Genomic DNA, 19,253 nt, shown 5'->3' on the forward strand with positions numbered 1-19,253 from the left:
ACCTGGTCCTGGGTGGCCAGGCTGGCAGCTCTCCTGCCCTAGACGGCCACTTTCCTGTGCCTAGTGCGGACATCGTGGACGAGGTCCACGATGTCCACACTAGCCCAGGAAGGTGCCCGCCTCTTGCGGTCCAGGGCAAGCTCCCGGGAGCCGCCAGCCTGGTCCCGGCAAGAGGGGGTAGGCTGGGGGGCATCGGGTGGCTGGCTCTGTGCCGTGCCAGGTGCAGGGTCTGCTAGCTGGGTGCTGGCAGGCTTGCACCTGGCACGGGCACCGTAGCCAGCCCGTGCCCCTTTAAGGGGTCCGGGGCCGGGAGGGGGGCATAGAGTTTCCCTGGTGTTGGCCAGAGTGGCCACCAGGGAAACCTGGGGAGGGCTAGCCTCCCACTAGTTCGAACTAAAGGGCTACACAGCCCTTAGTTCGAACTAGCTAGTTCGAACTAGTCCTTAGTCCTCGTAAAATGAGGTTTTCCTAGTTCGAACTAAGCGCTCCGCTAGTTCGATTCAAATTCGAACTAGCGGAGCGCTAGTGTAGCACCTATTAAAGTTAGTTCGAACTAACGTCCGTTAGTTCGAACTAACTTTGTAGTGTAGACATACCCTGCGTGATTGGTTGAAAACAATAGAAAATTCTGGCAATGCCTTAAAACTTATTTTAAAATGGTTAAACATACAAAGATATTCATAGCACAAAGCTTTCCTTAAATCTAATTACTGCTATAAGTAGTGATTCTGGATTCTCAGTGGAATCTGCCGTGCATCACAAATATCTTAATGAAATTCAAAGAACATTGTTGGATAAAAAAATGTTTCTTTACTTGAATAAAGTAATTTTTTTAATTTAACAAGGTGAATACCATTAAAATTCAATAATTTGATTTCAGTTATACAATAAAGTATATTTGCAGCTGTTTGGATAGTGTAGATGCCAAGTATTTAATGAAATGTGGTGAATTTTTAAAGGTTTATATGACTTTAATGTGTTTCTATTAAATGAAAACAGTAGAATAATTCAGCAAATTTAACCCATTTTAGACAGGTTTGGGTTTTTTTGTGTGTATTTTGGTTATTGATAATAGCAATTTATAAGACAGGAAACATACCCCAACTGTTCCTAACAGAGCACGTGCATATACGCACACACACATGATCCATCTTTATCTCCTTCCCAGGGTTTCATTTACTGTTAGGACTGTAGTCCATTGCTTCAACAATGCATTTTTCATGTTCTCTCTTTTTTTGTGGATTCTGGAGTGACTCTGAAGTCCAAAGCATGATGTGCATACTCATGAGCAGAACAGGCAAAGTTTCTGGTGAGTTTCTTAGTAGTTATAGTGGCGGTATGACACTTTTTCCTTGCAGCTAGCAATCGAATATTTCTGTCCTCTTCAAAGATTTGGAAAGCTCTAAGTATTGTTGATCTATTTGATGGACCCTTTCAAGATCATCCAATTCTATTGTACCTAAGTGCACAAATATGCTGTCCTTGTGATACTTTCTGGGATGACCATGATTCTGATGTCCTTGTATCAATTTTCCAAAGATTTTTTTTTCTGGGTAGCCAATGTTTAGGCATCCTAATGATGTGTCCAACCCACTGTAGTTGTACTTTTATCAGAATGGCCTCAGTGCTTATGGCATTTAACTGTTGGAGAACCTCCATGTTGATAATTTTGGTTTGCCAGAGGATCCCCAAAATATCAAACAGAGGCCGCACATGGAAGATCTCTAGCTGTTTGATATGCCCTTTGTATGTGTTTCAGGTCTCATAGTCATAGAAAAGAGATATGAGCACAGAAGCACTGTAAAGATTTATTTTTGTTGAAGGAGTTATGCTGTGGGATTTTGGGTCCTTGTAGCTTTGCTAGTGAGTGAGAAGATTTCTGTATCCTGTTTGGTAGGGGTTTTTTTTCATGAGATTTAATCAAATTCTTCTATTCTCTAGTTTGAACCTACCTCTCTATTACTTACTTCTACATGTAACAGAACTTCAAACCTCTTTATATCCTAAGTTGAAGATAACAGATCATAAGTCAACAGAACAATTTGACATCTTTTTATACAGAGTCATAGAACCTGGAACCTTGATATACAGCAGCAAAAATTTATTTGTTAGCTTGTGATATTCCATGATATATTTATATAATGAAATATCAGTTTTATTAGTTTCAGTCATTCACACCTTTTTAAAGAGACTGCGAGAATTTTGGAACAATATAGATACTTCTTATGTTGGACTAGGGCAAATTCCTATTTTGTTCTGTTAAGGAGAATCACTAGTTCTAATTAACAGTTCATTCTTTCACACTAGTGATCTAAAGTATGAAATAAGAATTAGCTGACATTTTTTCTCAGTTTTACTTGCATACTAATAGAAAAAATATTTCTTCTTTGTACACTCATTCCAATTCCTTCACATAGCTTAAAACAATCATCATACGAAGAGGATCCTTCGTTAATCTTCCCTAATCCTATGAATCTTAAGATCTCAATGTAGCCTTTTTTTATGTTGTCATCTAAAGCCTCTGCCCCAATAAAGTATAATGTAAATGTAAGTTTCAGCATAATATGATATTAGTTTTGTAACCTTTGTATCTCTGTAACCTTCCATTATGTGAGAAAGAGATCAGAAGAAATCTTGTGTTTCATCATGATCACACTGCTGTTCTTAGAAGTAATTAAAACCCAGGTTGTGTTTTAAAGAAAATATGGTGAATGATTACAAGTTTGTGTTAGCAGAAGGTCTGTATTGGAAGTAGTGAAATAATTGTGTAGTTCCTGGGAAGGGAGAGTGAATGATTTTGGAATGTGATTGTTTGGAGAGATAACAATTTATAGGCCCAGCAGTTTCAGAGTCCACGTGGTAGAAGAAGGGGCTTAAAGACTCATAGACATCAAAGTACCATAAATTGAGGCCTGAAACAAAGCAGACTGAGGCAGGACATTATGGACCCCAAACTGCCGCTTGCCGCCCCGGGCCCAGCTGATCGCTGCTCCCGCCAGGCCCACCTGAGCGGCACTTTTGGGGCCGCTTGCTGCCGCTTGCTCCCTGCCAGGGACGTACATAGCCCCACCACCTGGCCATGTACGTCACCACCCCGCCCCCTTCCCCTCCCTCCATGGCGGCTTGGCTGAGTATTGCACACTCAGCTGGGCCGCTTCAGGGGAGGAGGGACAGGGCGGTGACATACACGGCCAGGGGGCGGGGCTGTCTGCATCACCACCCTCTCTTCTCCTCTCCCTCGGTGGCCTGGCTGAGGGGCGCACCACTCAGCACCACGGTGGAAGGAGGAAGGGGAAGCAGTGACGTAAACAGTACATCAGCCCCCTGCATCCCTTCCCATCCCACAGGGGCTCAGCTGAGTGGCGCAGTGCCAGCGCCACTCAGCTGGGCTGCAGCAGGGGAGCAAGTGGCGTCAAGCGGCCGTTTGTGGTCCACGTTCCCCATGCATGGGGAGCGCGGATCCCAAACGGCTGCTTGCCACCTGGGGCCCAGCTGAGCGGTGCTCCCTGGGGTTGCCAGGTATCTGGTTTTCTACCGGAGAGTCTGGTATTTGCACCATTTGTCCAGCAGAAAAATTCAGAAAATACTGGACACGTGCAATGTCTGGTATTTTGTGAATTTCCAGCTGGGCGCCGGAGGGAAGCCTGGCGGGGGTGGGGAGCGACTGGGAGGTGGAGCGCAATTGGCTTTGGGAGCCCTGTGGTCACGTGCAAAAGCCGGGTGGGGTGAGGGCCGGGACTCCCAGCCACATGCCCCCCCCCGGCCCGGCTTTTGCATGGAACCAGAGGCTCCCAGTGCCAATTGTGGTCAGTCTACCTGCTGGGAGCGTCTGGTTGCAAGCAGAAGACAGGTGTGGGGAGTGGCTCCCAGCCCTGCCCCCACCAGGCTTCTGCTGGCAAGTAAAGGGACCACCTGCCGGAAGGACTCCAGCTGGGGCCAGTGGCTGCACCCCCCCTCGCCAGGTCTGCTTCTGTCCCCCTTCCTCTGTCACCCCTCCTCCCATTCAGCCCCATGGCCCCCGATCCACCCCAGCTCTGCTTCCCACCCCCCTTCCAGCCAGCCGCAACCCCCTTCCCCTCCCTCCGTGGTATCCCGCCCCCTTCCCCTCACTCCGTGGCACGCTCAGCTGGGCCCCGGCGGGGGAGCAAGTGGCGGCAAGCGGCCGTTTGGGGTCCGCACTCCCCATCCAACCCATGGGAGCGTGGACCCCAAACAGCCACTTGCCGCCGCTTGCTCCCCCGTCAGGGCCCAGCTGAGTGGTGCAGTGCTGGGCTGAGCTGCCATGGAGTGAGGAGAAGGGGGGGCAGGACACTGATGTACACAGCCAGGGTGCGTGGCCGTATACATCAGCATTACACATGCACAGACAATGGTTAGATGTGCTACAGTAACAGGAGTTGCTGTTTGGAAGGGCATTATCTAAATGAGATTAAGAAGGAAAAGTGGGAAATAAAAATGCTTTTGTTAAAAATGCACTGTAAGGAGATCTGAGGGCAAATAATAGAAATTAAGAATCATACCACAAATCCAGGTTTGCAAAAACAGGTGTAACCCAAGCTGGGTTCCTTCTGGATGCAGATGCCATGGACACAGGGATTAGAACTGCATTCATCAATATCCTCCTCACAATTCAAGCCTGCCCATCCTATCAGGAAAGAAATAGTGCTTACTCCAAGAAAAAAAATCCAGAAATCCATACATTGACCTTAGATCAAGTAGCCACACAAAAGTAAACAAAATGAGCCCTGACATATATCTATGTATATAGAGATTTGAATATGTGAACTGACTACTTGAAGTTACTATAGGGAATTAAGTGAAAAGTACTTATTTGGCAACAGGCAATAATACGAAAAAGACCAACGTATATAGATCTCACTAGTTCTGATACTTTATTAAGAACCTAATACTCCTAGAATGGTATGGGAATAATTAAAAATACAGCCAGAAGGATATGACCTGGTCATATTCCAGCCTCAGTGAACATTCTGTTGGAAGTTAACTAAACCTGAACCTCAAGGAAAAGCTATGTTTACATTGTTGGCTGGCCCCTGTGTCAGTTCAGGAATTGAATATTTCCTGTAAACGCTTGTCCTATACAGGCAGTCCCCGGGTTACGTACAAGATAGGGACTGTAGGTTTGTTCTTAAGTTGAATCTGTATGTAAGTCGGAACTGGCATCCAGATTCAGCCGCTGCTGAAACTGACCGCCAGTTCTGACTTACATACAGATTCAACTTAAGAACCCCAAGCATCCCCAAGTCAGCTGCTGCTGAAACTGATCAGCGGCTGATTCCAGGAAGCCTGGGGCAGAGCAACTCTGCCTCGGGCTTCCTGTAGTCAGCGCTGGTAAGTTTCAGCAGCGGCTGACTTGGGGACGCCTGGGGCAGAGCAGCTGGGGTGCTGCTGGGTTGCTCCAGTAGCACCGCTCCTCACTCCTTGGCGCTACTGGACCAACCCAGCAGCACCCCAGCTGCTCTGCCCCAGGCGTCCTGATACAGCCACTGCTGAAATTGACCAGCAGCGGCTGAATCAGGACCTGGGGCAGAGCAGCTGGGGTGCTGCCGGGTTGGTCCAGTAGTGCCCAGAGCGGCGCTGCAGGGCCAATCGGCAGCGCCCCAGCTGCTCTGCCCCAGGGTCCACAACAAAAGCCTGGTCTGCTGGGGGGGGGGGCACACTAGCTGCACCCCCCCCCCCCAGCATACCAGGGACATGGGGAGCAGAGCCATAGTGGCAGCGGGGTGCCGCGCCTCTGAGGCTTTGCTCTGGCAAAGTCTCAGAGGCGCGGGACCCCGCCACGGCTTCAGTCCCGGTGCCCCTGGTCTGCTGAGGACCGTCTCTGGCAAAGCCTCAGAAGCGCGGGAACCCGCCGCTGCTGCGGCTTCAGTCCCGGTGCCCCTGGTCTGCTGGAAACGGTCCCCAGCAGACCACGGGCACCGGCAGCGAAGCCGCAGCAGCGGCGGGTTCCCGCGCTTCTGAGGCTTTGCTCTAGCGGCACCAGAGGTGGCACCTCCGGTTCCTGGATCACCAGCTCCGCACCCAGGACCACTGGGTCCAGGAGGACCTGAGGCTGCACCGGAGGAGTTTGGAGGCCCTGGAGGAGCAGGGTCGTGCCCTGCGAGGTCACCTCCAGAGCCTGCTCGACCGCTTCCCAATTCCTCCTGTCCCTGCTCCCCCTGCTGCTCCCCCTTCTCTCCCTCCTGCTCCCGCTCCTGCTTCCTCTACACTCCCCGTCCCTCCTGCCCCCCCTCCACAACCATTTCCCACCGACGCCCCCTGGACCCGCAGTGCGGCGAGACGGGAGAGGCAGCCGGACTCCCACCCCTGAGCTTTCCTTTCCCTTCCTCCCTTCCCTCCCCTTCCAGCTCCCTCGTCCCATGTTTCCCCCTCCCCTCTCCCGCCCTCATTCCTCCCTTCCCCCACCCCAGTTCTGTGAAATAAACAGACGTTTTTGTTTGAAAAACAGGTGTCTTTATTTTACAGTAGGTAGGGAGGGGAAAGGAGAAGGGGGGTAGGGTGGAAGAAGGCCCCAGTGGGGCATGCAAGGGAGAGGTCAGTCCTCCTCCTCCACCTGGAAGCTCTCCCGCAGGGCTTCCCAGATCCGGACGGCCCCCTGCTGGGCTTCCCGGATGGCGGCGGTGCGGGGATGACCGTAGTGTCCAGCCATGCGGTCAGCCTCAGCCATCCAGGCTGGCAGGAAAGCCTCCCCCTTTCGCTCACACAAATTGTGGAGCACACAACATGCTGCCACCACGGGAGGGATGTTGTGCTCGGTAAGGTCCAGATGGGTGAGGAGGCATCTAAAGCGGGCTTTCAGTCGCCCGAAGGCCCCCTCCACCACAATGCGGGCCCTGGTCAGCCTGGCATTGAAGGCCTGGCGGGAGGGATTGAGGTGCCCCGTGTAGGGCTTCATCAGCCACGGCTGCAGTGGGTTAGCGGCATCCCCCACCAGGCACACGGGCATGTCCACGTCCCCGACCCTGATGTGGCGGTCGGGGAAGAAGGTCCCAGCCTGCAGCCGTTGGCACACGGAGGAGTTGCGGTACAGCCGGGCAGTGTGCTTTGCCGGACCAGCCCACATTAATGTCCGTGAACTGGCCCCGGTGGTCACACACGGCCTGCAGGAGGATGGAGAAGTACACCTTGCGGTTGACGTACCGGGACGCCTGGTGTTCCGGGGCACGGATGGGGATGTGCGTCCCATCGATGGCCCCCCCGCAGTTGGGGAAGCCCAGGGCGCAGAACCCCCAGATGACGGCATCTGGGTTGGCGAGGCGGACCACCCTGTGGAGCAGCACCCGGTTGATGGCCTTGACCACCTGCAGAGAGAGACACAGCAAAGCACCAATCAGTGGGGCGCCCGGGTGGCTGGGAGCATTCGTGCCCTGGCAGTGCCCCGCACCCCACTCCTGGAAGCAACCCCCCTGGCGGGGTGTAGTACGGCCGGGACAGACCGACCCCTCCTGTGAAGGGCGCTTTCACCTCCTCCCACCCCCCCTTTGTCCCTGGGGCGGCCCATCACCTCCTCGCAGCCCCCCTCTCCCCTGGCTCGGTGGCCGACGAGTGCCATACCTGCATGAGCACCGCTCCGACGGTGGATCTCCCCACGCCGAACTGGTTCCCGACGGATCGGTAGCTGTCCAGCGTGGAGAGCTTCCAGAGGGCGATGGCCACCCGCTTCTGGAGGGGGATGGCGGGCCTCATGCGAGTGTCCCTTCTGCGCAGGGCAGGGGCGAGCCACTCGCAGAGCTCCAGGAAGGTGTCCCTCCTCATCCTGAAGTTCTGGGTCCACTGTCGGTCCTCCCAGCGCTCCAGGACGATGCGGTCCCGCCAGTCGGTGCTGGTGCCCAGATGCCAGATGCGGCGGGGCACGCCGGTGCCGGGGCGCCACCGTGGCTCCTCCACAGCCCCCAGGGCGGCCAGGCGGAGAGGCAGGGGGCTGATGTGCACCAGGAGGTGCCAGGCAGCCTCGAGCCATTGGTGGCAGGCTTGCAGCAGCAAGTCCATTAAATGTACCAGAAGGTGCAGGGCGAGCTGTGGCTCCTGTTGCCACCTGTGGCGGCATCTCCGAAGGGAAGCACCGACACAGACGGGCACAGAGACCAACGCTTTGCTGTCCCTCGGTGAGGCTGGCAAGCAAGCAGGAAAAGCTGAGAACCGGCTGTCCGGGGGGGGTCCCTTTAAGCTCAAGCCTCAGATAGCCTCAGACAGCAGCCACACAAAGCAACTACTGACCTGATGCCCTGCCAGAACCAGTTTCAGCTGCCCTTAAATGCCCCCCTGCGTCCAATCAGTGTGGACGCGCTAGTTCGAATTAGAAAATGCTAATTCGAACTAGTTTTTAGTTCTAGACGCCTTAGTTCGAATTAGCTTAGTTCAAATTAACTAATTCGAACTAAGTTAGTTCGAATTAGCGCTGTAGTGTAGACATACCCTATGTAAGTCAGAACTGGCGTCCAGATTCAGCCGCTGTTGAAACTGATCAGTTTCAGCAGCGGCTGAATCTGGACGCCAGTTCCGACTTACATACAGATTCAAGTTAAGAACAAACCTACAGTCCCTATCTTGTACGTAACCCGGGGACTGCCTGTATTTGTTAAAGATTCTTCCATTAGGATTAAGAAATCCCCTACATTTTTGGCCAAATCTGGCCAATGTACCTCTAAGGGGTATAATCTGATTCTCTGTCTTGCTCACTCAACTGTTAAATGCTGGGAGAGCTATTGAGTCAGCATACTTATCTATACCCCCACATGCAAAATAACGAAGCTTACTATAGGGGGAAAAAAACAGGTTGCTCACTTTTACAGCACTGATGTTCTTTGAGATGTGTTGTCTGGATAGAGTGAATTTCCAGTGCATGTCATAAAACTTTCTATTCAACAGTATATAAGAGGGAGATGGACCTATGTTCTCATTCACTTTGCAACGGTGTAAAGAATCAGAGCCATTCTGATACATCCAGTTCCTTTGCCACCTGCACATCAGAACTCTGAAGTAGCAGAGATGGTAGATGGGTTGTGGAATATGTATACGGATTGCAAAGAACATCAATTACTGTACAGATAAATAAGATCTTTTTCTTCTTTGAATGCTAGTCCATGTACATATTTCACAGTTCAAATATGCAAGCCATAGTCCTCATGGGGCGAGGGGATCTTTGTAACCCATATCATCGTTGGCTGTTTGCATCAGTGCCTAGTGCTTCGTGAACATGTGTATAGCTGACCAGATTTCTGCTATGCAAATATCTTGGATTGGCACGTTTGCTAAAGATGCCATGTTGGTGGACTGTGCCACTATGAAGTACACATTTATTTTGCTGGGTGGCTGCATACCTACTAGTCTGTGACATGACCTAATGCATTGAAAAATCCAGACTGATATTCTTTGATGTAGACAGAGCTTGTCCTTTGATTCTCTCTGTGTAAATAAGACACAGCCTGGGAGACCAAACCCTTCTTTCATTCTTTATGGACAAATTGTTGCCTTTTTTCCTGACATCACCAAAACTCTCCTCCCCACCACAATCCTCACAACATCCAAATACAGAAATGTGTGTCATCATGGCTCTTAAGGCTGAATTAGTGTTGTATTACACTTCCATGCAAATGTTACCTGGGCCTTTCCACCATCTAAGAACTGAGGAAAGCCACCTTATATAGTTGATGTCTTGGTGGGCATACCAAAGACAGCCCTCTTGATCTAGGTTTAGCCAATGTTTCAAACTGGCTTCATAGAAGAATTAATTTTAATGTGAAGTCTTTTAAATATGTTAATTAGGCTAGTTAATTCTATCCTTTACCTTCATCCAAATTTTTCCAAGTGCATTTGGCAACACTTGGACTAACATGGGAGGAGGAGGGTTCTTGTAATGATCTTGTCTTTACATACATCAGTTCAAAGGTAGCTTAACATTTCAACTGTAAATTTTAAACAAGGCTACAAATATAAACAACTTCTTCATAAAATAATACTTATATGAATGTAAAATGTACTGCTTGAAAATGATCTGTCAGTAATTACCATTTCGACATTTGCAACTGTATCCATTTATATGATCTTCGCAGGTTGAACCATGCAGACAAGGTGATGAACCACATTCATTAACTTCTATTTCACAAAACTGACCAGCAAACCCAGCGTGACACCTGAAACAAACAATATTCCACAGAGATAAATTGTGTATGTCCTGTTATATGTAATAATGTGAAGGTAATTTATGTATTGTATTGGCATTTACACTGGCAGGATACAAGTGCAATGCAGTCTAGCTGTAGAAAATTACATATGTTGCAAGGTATCACCACTAGAAATAACTAGAGCATAAAGACTAAGGACTAGTAATCATGAGTCACTGTGTAGTTTCAGGCCAATTTTACAAGCAAAATATACAGGAAAGCATTGGAACTTAACTTCATTTACAAGTTAGGGAGCCATCACAAAGGTATAAATAAAGACATTACCTGGCTAGCACACTACCTTCCACATCCTAATGACTTAACCAACTAAACAATGGGTACCTTAAGTACAATTTGCACCTTCTCTATCAGCTTCTTGTAACATGAACACTCAAATTCACTATTTCCCCTCTTTTCTTCCCCCGCTCACTTCCCTTGTTTATTCTTGGATCTGGACTTTTAATATTCCATTCATCTGAAGAAGTGGGTTGTACCCACAAAAGCTCATGATACCATCTACATATTTTGGTAGTCTGTAAGGTGCTGCTAGACTATTCCATGCTTTTTAAGTTTTTTTAGTTACAGACTAACTCGGCTACCCCTCTGAGGCTGTGTCTAGACTGCAGGGTTTTTTCAAAAAAAGTAGCCTTTTTTCGAAAAAACTTCACCTATGTCTAGACTATAGCCGCGTTCTTTCGAAATTAAATCGAAAGAACACGGATTTTCTTTCGACGGCGGTACTCCTCATTTCATGAGGAAGAACGCCTTTTTTTGAAAGTGCTCTTTCGAAAAAAGGCGTTCTTGAATGCAAACAGGGCTTTTTCGAAAGAGAGCATCCAGACTGCCTGGGTGCTCTCTTTTGAAAAAGCAGCTTGCTTTTTCGAAAGTACTGCTTGCAGTCTAGATGCTTTTTTCAAAAGAGGCTTTTTTGAAAGTATCTTTCGAAAAAGGCTTGCAGTCTAGACGTAGCCTGAAGCTTATGATTTAACTGATGTTGTTGAATGTATCTAAGAAAAGATGTGCTTCAAAAAAATTTCCAGTAACTTATTTGGATTTTTAATTCAACTGGACTGTGTGACAATAAACACCGAACTAGTTCCTAATGAATTTCCACAATAGCTTGCAAATCATGGATTTTCTGCTTCTCACAGTATTTTACTATGGCCCACTTTATCATATCATAGACATATTCAAATAGATAGTTTTCCAAACTAGCAAAAGCAGTCTCTTGTAAAAACTTCCTTTTTCAGTTTGCAAAATTTCACAAAACCAAAAATAGCATGCTTTACTTGGCTGAATATGCACCATGTTAATATATTTTTGGAATTCAGGTTAACTCATATCTGAAATCTAATGCAAATATGAAATCTAACCTATACAGATTTCTCATTTTCTAATGAAAAAAGATGTGTTTCAAAGATGAGATTCCCTGTGGCTCTCACATCCATTGTGCATGTGTATAAACATGCACCCAGATACACGTGTGCACATATACCTTTTGTGATAGAACTTTTATTCATGTACAGGACTCCACTGCTCTCAAAATGCTATTCCTATCAGTAGCCTGAAGTCGTTTACTTATTGTTAAGTGATTTAGGTGCTATTGATGTTCCACAGCAACTTCTACCAAAGTCATTGCAGGCAACCTATTGGGCCATTCCCAAGAAAAATTAACAAGAAGGCCTTATGACCCTCCATCTTAGCCAAGAAGCACTTTCTATAAAGTGAGCAGCCTCTTCACCTATCTGTTCCTCATTCAAAAGCAGTACTCAAGTTTTCTTACCCTGGTTAATGCCTTTATTTCTTTTCTTTTTGTTTCAAAGATGTCTTATCTACTGCAGTTATTAAGTGGGTCCTTTTTAAAAATCAGAATAGTTATAATTGGGGGGCAATAGCATTCCTTCCCAGATGTCCCAGGGATACTAGATAGAAACACACAACATACAAGTCACCATCTCAGATCAGACTGGAATTCCATTTAGTCTAGTATTATGTCCCAGAAAGTGGCTAGTTTCAGTGAAAGAAAACCAAAAATAGGCTTATCTAAAATAAACTGTGAAGAGAAAGTGCTTCCTAATGACCTTTGGTTAGTGGATTGCTTATGCCCTGAAGTATGGAAATATATATGTTTTTAGATACCCACATAAAGATAGATGGAAGAAGCAAGCCCTCTGACCACTCTTAGGGTACATCTACACAGCACACTTATTTCAAAATAAGCTATTCTGGAACAATTATTCTGAAATAGCTTATTTCGAAATAGCACATTTATTCTGCAGGGAAGCCTCAAAATTAGTCTGAGGCAGGCTTCCTAATGTAGAAGTGCTATCTCGATTTAGAGCCCCAACAGGCCCTGGTTCTAAGAATGGCTCTGGTGAGGGGCTATTTTGAAATAGCAGCAGTGGACCATCTACACACAGCTTATTTCAAAATAGCTATGTTGGAATAGGTGTTATTCTTCACAGAATGAGGTTTACAGATTTCAGAATAAGCCATCTGTTATTTCAAAATTTGTTTGAAATAATGGAATGGCTGTGTAGACACACTGTTATTTTGAAATAACGCTAGTTATCTCTAAATAATGATGTAGTGTAGACGCACCCTTTAATAACTGCAAGAGGAAGTAGGCCATCAACCTACTGCTCCCCTACACAACTAACGTTATGTCTGCACTTGCAGCTGTACAAGATTACATGTGCATTGTTGCACCATAACTCTGACTGTGTGCTTCTGAAACTTTAATTATGTTCCTGAAGGAGAGCACATAGCAAGTAATATAGCATCCATGAGAAACATGGATATATATACAGCTTCATTGTGGGATGGCCCTGTACTCCCCTTCTGTAATGAAGTGTGGATGGGGTAAGGATTGTATATGAGAGTATGAGTATCAGCAGTTCTCCAGGGTCATTCTTTTAATGAATGTTTTTTCTGCCTAACCTTACCCAAACATATAAAGGACCATGGCAACCAATGTCACATGATATGTTCTGAGCACTTCTGAACAATTCATTGGAATTCTGTTATAATGGATCATGTTCTAGGATCTGCCATCTCACCTCTTATATACATGCATGTGCTCAGCAATGCATGGTCAGAGTTCACTGTCATCCATGACTTTGCCCAGAGTGGCAGGAACATACATCTCCACTAGGAGATTTCAAAAAGGCAGAATGAGGCTGGCATTCACATGAAGCTCCTGATGCGCCATACAAGAGGATGATGCATTCAAAACAGCCACTCTGGGACAGAACCTCACTCTGTCTCAGAATAGTTTAATGGTTATTCAAAGTCCCAAAAGCATCCCTCCGCCATCCTAGCTTCCCCTTAGAAATAGGAACCATGGGGAAGGATACTGAAGTGATTGCAGGATTAGACACGGACCCACAAAGGTCTGGGAAGGGAAAGGAAAAACTTTGGTTCTCTGAGGAACATCAGAGTTGTCCATTCTCTCTGTGACCATTTCAAATGTTTATTATTGTTCCAATCCCTGGTGTCTTCCAATATTGAGAGACTCTGTAGAAGAAGAGGTGAGTGAAAGGCGCACTTTGGTGGTTGCACAAACAATTCTGTGTGCCTTATCACTAGGAAGGTTACAGCTTTGCAGGGTCAATATGAAAGTTCAAGAAAGAAAATACACTTGCATTGTGAAGCCTGGACATAAGAACAGCCATACTGGGTCAGACCAAAGCTCCATCTATCCCAGTATACTATCTGCTGACGGTTGCCAATACCAGATGCCCCAGAGGGAGGGAACACAACAGGTAACCACGACGTGATCCCTCTCCTGTCATCCATTTCCTGACTAACAAAGGCTAGGGACACCATTCATACCCATCCTGGCTAATAGCTGTTGATGAACCTAACCTCCATGAATCTATCTAGCTCTTTTTTGAACCCTGTTAAAGTCCTAGTCTTCACAACATCCTCTGGCAAGGAGTTCCACAGGTTGACTGTGTGCTGCGTGAAGAAAAACATCCTTTTGTTTGTTTTAAACTTGCTGCGTATTAATTTAATTTGGTGACCCTTAGTTCTTATATTTTGGGAATAAGTAAATAACTTTTCCTTATTCGCTTTTTTCCATACCAGTCATGATTTTACAGACCTCTATCATATTCCCCCTTAGGCTATTTCTAGACTGCAGGCTTCTTTTGGAAGAAGCTTTTCCAGAAGAGATCTTCCAAAAAAACTTCTTCTGAAAGAGCGCATCCATACTGCCAAAGCGCATCGAAAAAGTGATCTGTTTTTTCAGAAGATAGTGTCCACACTGAATGGATGCTATCTCGCATTTAAGCTGCGATTACTATGGATGGAGTGGCCACCAGGGGCACCTGCAGTGCATCCACATCCTTTATATAGTGGGGGCCCCAGAACTGGATGCAATACTCCAGATGTAGCCTCTTCAGTTCTGAATAAAGGAGAATAATGACTTTAATGAACCTGGGGATGCACACATATGTAGACATAGAATAAAAGTGGAGGTGAAGAAACTGAAATTTGTTCCTGAGATGGTAGCTTTGTGGGTGAGTGGTGGACAATCCATGTGGAAAGGGTGTCTACTAGGTCTTACCAGGGTATCACAATAATCTGGGGCAGCCTCACATCTTCTCAGAGAGACAAGGAGTGTCAGGTAGTACATGTCTACAAGTCAACTGTAAGTGCCTTTCTCAAGGCAGACTGTCAGAAACAGGACTGGTGTTTTTTAAATTAGATTTCACCAAGAGAATACCACATGTGATTCATTATTAGCAGTCTTACAACACAGTCACAGACAGTCCCCTTAAATTATCCAGTCTATCATGCTGCCAAGACAAACTGGTTTTAGTGGTAAGTGGTGACTTATACCAAAGACCACATAACATGTAGGTTGCTTCCAGTCCCAAAAGACTAGTCACTTACCCCAAATCAATTGGTATGCTAGATCAAAGACAATACTCGGTGCTAATTCTATAATAAATAACTAAAGGTTTCTTAGCTATGTAAAGGAAGTGAGAGTTATTGAGAAGTTAAATCAGGTAAAATATATGTGCAGGTGAGTCATGGTCTATAATTTGGAATTGTCACAGAGATGTAATCTGCCAGTTTGGTGATCTCCATCTTCTCATTCAATTATTCTGTCCTGTTAGAATTGAAACAGCCCAGAGATTAAGGATTTTTCCTGGAATCCTTTCCTTTTGCTTCTTCTTACAGAAAATAAAATGACAGTGTCACTACCCATGTGAGATTACCTTTGCTGCCAGAGAGAGTAGAATGTATTAAGACATCTGAACATCACACACACTGATCATTTGTTTTGAAATTAGCACTTTTCTTTTAAAGTTTTTCATTTGCATTCTACAAAGCTTCTTTCTCCTTTGATGGGTTATTTAATTACAGGTGTAAACACATGCAAATGTTTGCAATCACAATATAAGTTTCAGGCTCACAAGGAAACTTGATGGTACGTAAGCTTTGGTTTCTGAAAAGCACTAATGTCTACATAATTTGATTGGGAAATATTTTATATGATTTATCATTTCTTAGATTAATAGTCTGTAAAATGAATGAAAAATCCCAAATGCTTACGAATAAATGAACTTTTGGTCTCTTGGGACTAACAAAATCTGCTACACTGTTCTGATTAAAATTAATGTTATTCAGCATTTCTGAAAATCAAGCCATTTATTCAGGCACCTAAATATGATTCTATGGACATGGTTTTACAGCTATATTTTTTACACTTCAGTGCCTAATGTTAGAGGAGGAATGGGAAGAATCTTTAATAAACCTTTAAATTTTACACTTTTAAAAGCACTTCAGCCACATTATGATGTGGAATAAAAGTAGAAAATATATAATAAGTAAATACAATTGTCCTAATTCACCCTATTCAGATGGGGAAAAAATAATATAGCTATGAAAGCACTCTGATATCCTTGAACCAAATCCCACACAAATTAGTGTGCACAAAAAAATCTTATGTTGTTAGACAATCATTTAATTTAAAAGTTACTTAATGCCAAAACAAAAGTCTTGTTAGACATTTTCTATTAAATTCTATAGTACTAGTGTTCAATTTACTTATGATTAGAGAGCATAACTTTTTATGAATTCTGTCCAATAATCACACTGGGAATTGCACTGCAAAATTAGTCTGGTCAGTTTTAAAATAATAAGAATTAAGTACTTTAGCCCTCTGAGTGTTTTCAAATCACAAGATGGAGTGTACCTTTATTATTAGAAGCCTATGTGAAATCAACAGTCTTTCTAGTTGCAATAAAAGTCAAATTTCCCAAGATTGCTAATAAAGTTATGTAATTATTGAATTTATTCTGTAACCCAGTCTCGTAGGGTACTAGTAGTATGCTTGGCATACTGCATCTCTGAGGCAAACAACAAAGGGTACTTCAACAGTGACGTCTTCTAGACACTAGATCTGGTGAGTCCCAATAACATAGTCCACATATATACTACAAGAAGTTATTTCAACATAATGTCAAAATAATGGTGAGCTGGAGGACATCTTATTCTGACTCCACATTTTATGAAGAGTAAGGGAAGTTGGAGGAAGAGTTTCTCGGACTTCCTCCTCTGCAGATGGTACCAAAAGCCAAGTAAGCTATTTTGATTTAAGCTATGCAATTGACATAGCTCAAGTTGTGTAACTTATTTCAGCCTTAGCCCTGCTGTGTAGATGTGCCCTCAAATACTTGACAAGTTTTACTAGAGTTAGCAAGAAAGGAGAAAGACTGAAAATACTGTAAGTACAGAGGCTTAAGCAGTTACAGTTCAAAATCAGCAATAGCTGTTTTTGTTTTGGTCCCTGGAACAGTCCAATTGAGACTGAGAAGGCTTAATGCTAGTGAAAGTTGTACAGATACAGGTACATACTTATAAATTGTTTTAGATAAGCCAGTAAGTTCACAATTTTCAATATTCTCCAAAAATATTATAAGACATACTGCAAATAATGAGGCAACTTCCTTTAACTAATACAAAATTAGCCCAAATTAAGGCTGCACAAATTCTGCTTCAAAACAGATTTCCTGTAATTGTCTTGAAAACAACAACAACAGCATTTGACAATAGTTTCCGTTTCACCACTATAGTATGTAACACGACACAGTTTTCCTTTATAGATATAACAGAAAATGACTGTTGTGTGTTGCATTTGTTGCCAAATGTTGGTTTTTTTCTACAGTGATTTCTTTAAATCAGGACTACTCAATTTTGGAAGCCCCGGGGCCACAATAATACTCACAGCACACGCCGAGGGCCGCAACTTAAGTGTGGTTGTATATACATGCAAATATATATGCAAATATATCCAGATATATGCAAATAGCTTTTTTTATACTGATAGGCATAAATACAAAGTACCTCCCACAATGCCTTCGCACTCCCGGCACCTCGTCCCTGGCGGCTAGAAACGCCGACACCATGTACTCATCTGTTCCAGCTATCCCATCTACTTGCATCTTTCGATGCTCCCCACCTGGGAGATGTCTCACCATTGTGGAGCATGTTCTCAGTGGAGGCCATGTTCAAAGGATCCCACCTGTGGGCCACGTTTTGGTTCCCATGTAAATCCAAACCACACGACAGGCCGCAAATAAACGGACCGCTTATTGAGTAGCCCTGCTCTAACTTGTACTATTGAGTAATAGCCAAAATCAGCAAATAACAAAATTGTTACATTTAGTAATATAAAGTTTAAAGACAGGGGTGAAAAACCCATTGTCATATTAATAAATTCAGCTCTTTGTAAGTGTAGGATATATTCAAGCTATAGGTTATGTATCCAATATTAAAACAAGATTGCATTTCATCCCAGCCATACATTCAAAAGAGAATTAGATCCAGAACTTTCACATTGGCCAAAATTATCTCTCTCTCTCTAATTCTCCAGAAAAGAAAAACAACTCATATATAATACATTAGAGTACACATCTGATTTTTTATTTTAAAAATGTCTTTGGTATTGTTTACATTCTGATAATTTATTTCTATGTAGATTTTCAATGTCTTCAATAGAGTTTACCAAAATGCTGCTTTACTGTTCTGACCCCAGCCAACTTTTGCAAACCATACATTACTGTGAACATTCTTTGCAATATGAAAATTATAATTAGAAAGTGTAAGTAGAAATACAAAATTCAGCTCCAGTGATAAGCTAAGTTTAACATGATTTGCATAGTTAGGTCAAATCCTTTTTGTAAATATTTTTGTGAGCAACTCAGTTTATAAGAACTCTGTAATTCACAAAGGAAAAACTGTTCTTTCAGTATCTCTGCATTGGCATGGGAATGATATTTCTGTGGGAGATTTTAATAAAAGAGTTATCTACAAAGGGAAGAATTTCTTCACGGCAGGACTGATTGAAATATGGTCTACTGCTTAATATTTAATAAAAATGATTTTTAGAAATAAATATGCACATCTGGTTTTATCACAAGCACCTGCTTTATTTAATTTTAAAAGTTTGAAAATTTTAACTTACATGTCCTGCTAATATAAGATTTGATATTTCAGAACTGAAATGAAGCAAAAGATCATTGTTCATTTCTTCAAAATGTGTTTAGAATCTAATCTAGTGTTCACAGCAAATACCACAAAGCCCTCTTCTTTCTACTGGTTCTTTCTGACTTTTTTATTCCTTCACATACTTGGGCAAATGTCTGTCAATCATTAATAGGAACTGTTGCCTTAATTTGTTGCAGATACAGATAGTGCCAGAACAAAATACTCCACTGATTAGGACAGACAGGAGAGGATAGAGGGTTTCAAAGTGAAGATCTGCAACACTGTTAACCTTTAAAAGCAAACCTCTCTCCAAAACACTAGACACTTACTTGAGTCTAGGGTGGTGTTTAATGGCATCATGACAAATAACCAATATTCAAGGATGGCCCCCATCAGCATAATCTCTAAGATTCCGATCATCCCTGAAATTTCTCCCTCTCCCCTCACAAAAGGGAATGAGGATAGGTATAAAGGTTATGTCAGTCTGCAAAGTCTTAAGGTCTTCCTTTCTTGCCTCCAGGCTAGTATGATTCACCATTATCTCCCATATTGATCTCTGGGAGTAGGTTC

The 19,253-nt window shown here is 44.3% G+C and overlaps 1 protein-coding gene across 1 annotated transcript in view; it reads right to left on the reverse strand.

The window, feature by feature from the left end:
- LOC149524647 (protein eyes shut homolog) overlaps nucleotides 1–19,253 on the reverse strand; it is a 364,551-nt gene that overhangs the window by 208,839 nt on the left and 136,459 nt on the right. The window contains exons 2-3 of the mRNA XM_089776925.1: nucleotides 10,027–10,151; nucleotides 4,521–4,645 (exon numbers count right to left, since the gene is read on the reverse strand). Coding sequence (XP_089633051.1) covers nucleotides 4,521–4,645; nucleotides 10,027–10,151 — 250 coding nt within the window. The remainder of the gene's footprint in view (nucleotides 1–4,520; nucleotides 4,646–10,026; nucleotides 10,152–19,253) is intronic.

The sequence above is a fragment of the Pelodiscus sinensis genome, chromosome 3, assembly GCF_052426305.1.
Source record: "Pelodiscus sinensis isolate ZL-2025 chromosome 3, ASM5242630v1, whole genome shotgun sequence".
In the NCBI taxonomy this organism is placed as follows: domain Eukaryota; kingdom Metazoa; phylum Chordata; order Testudines; family Trionychidae; genus Pelodiscus; species Pelodiscus sinensis.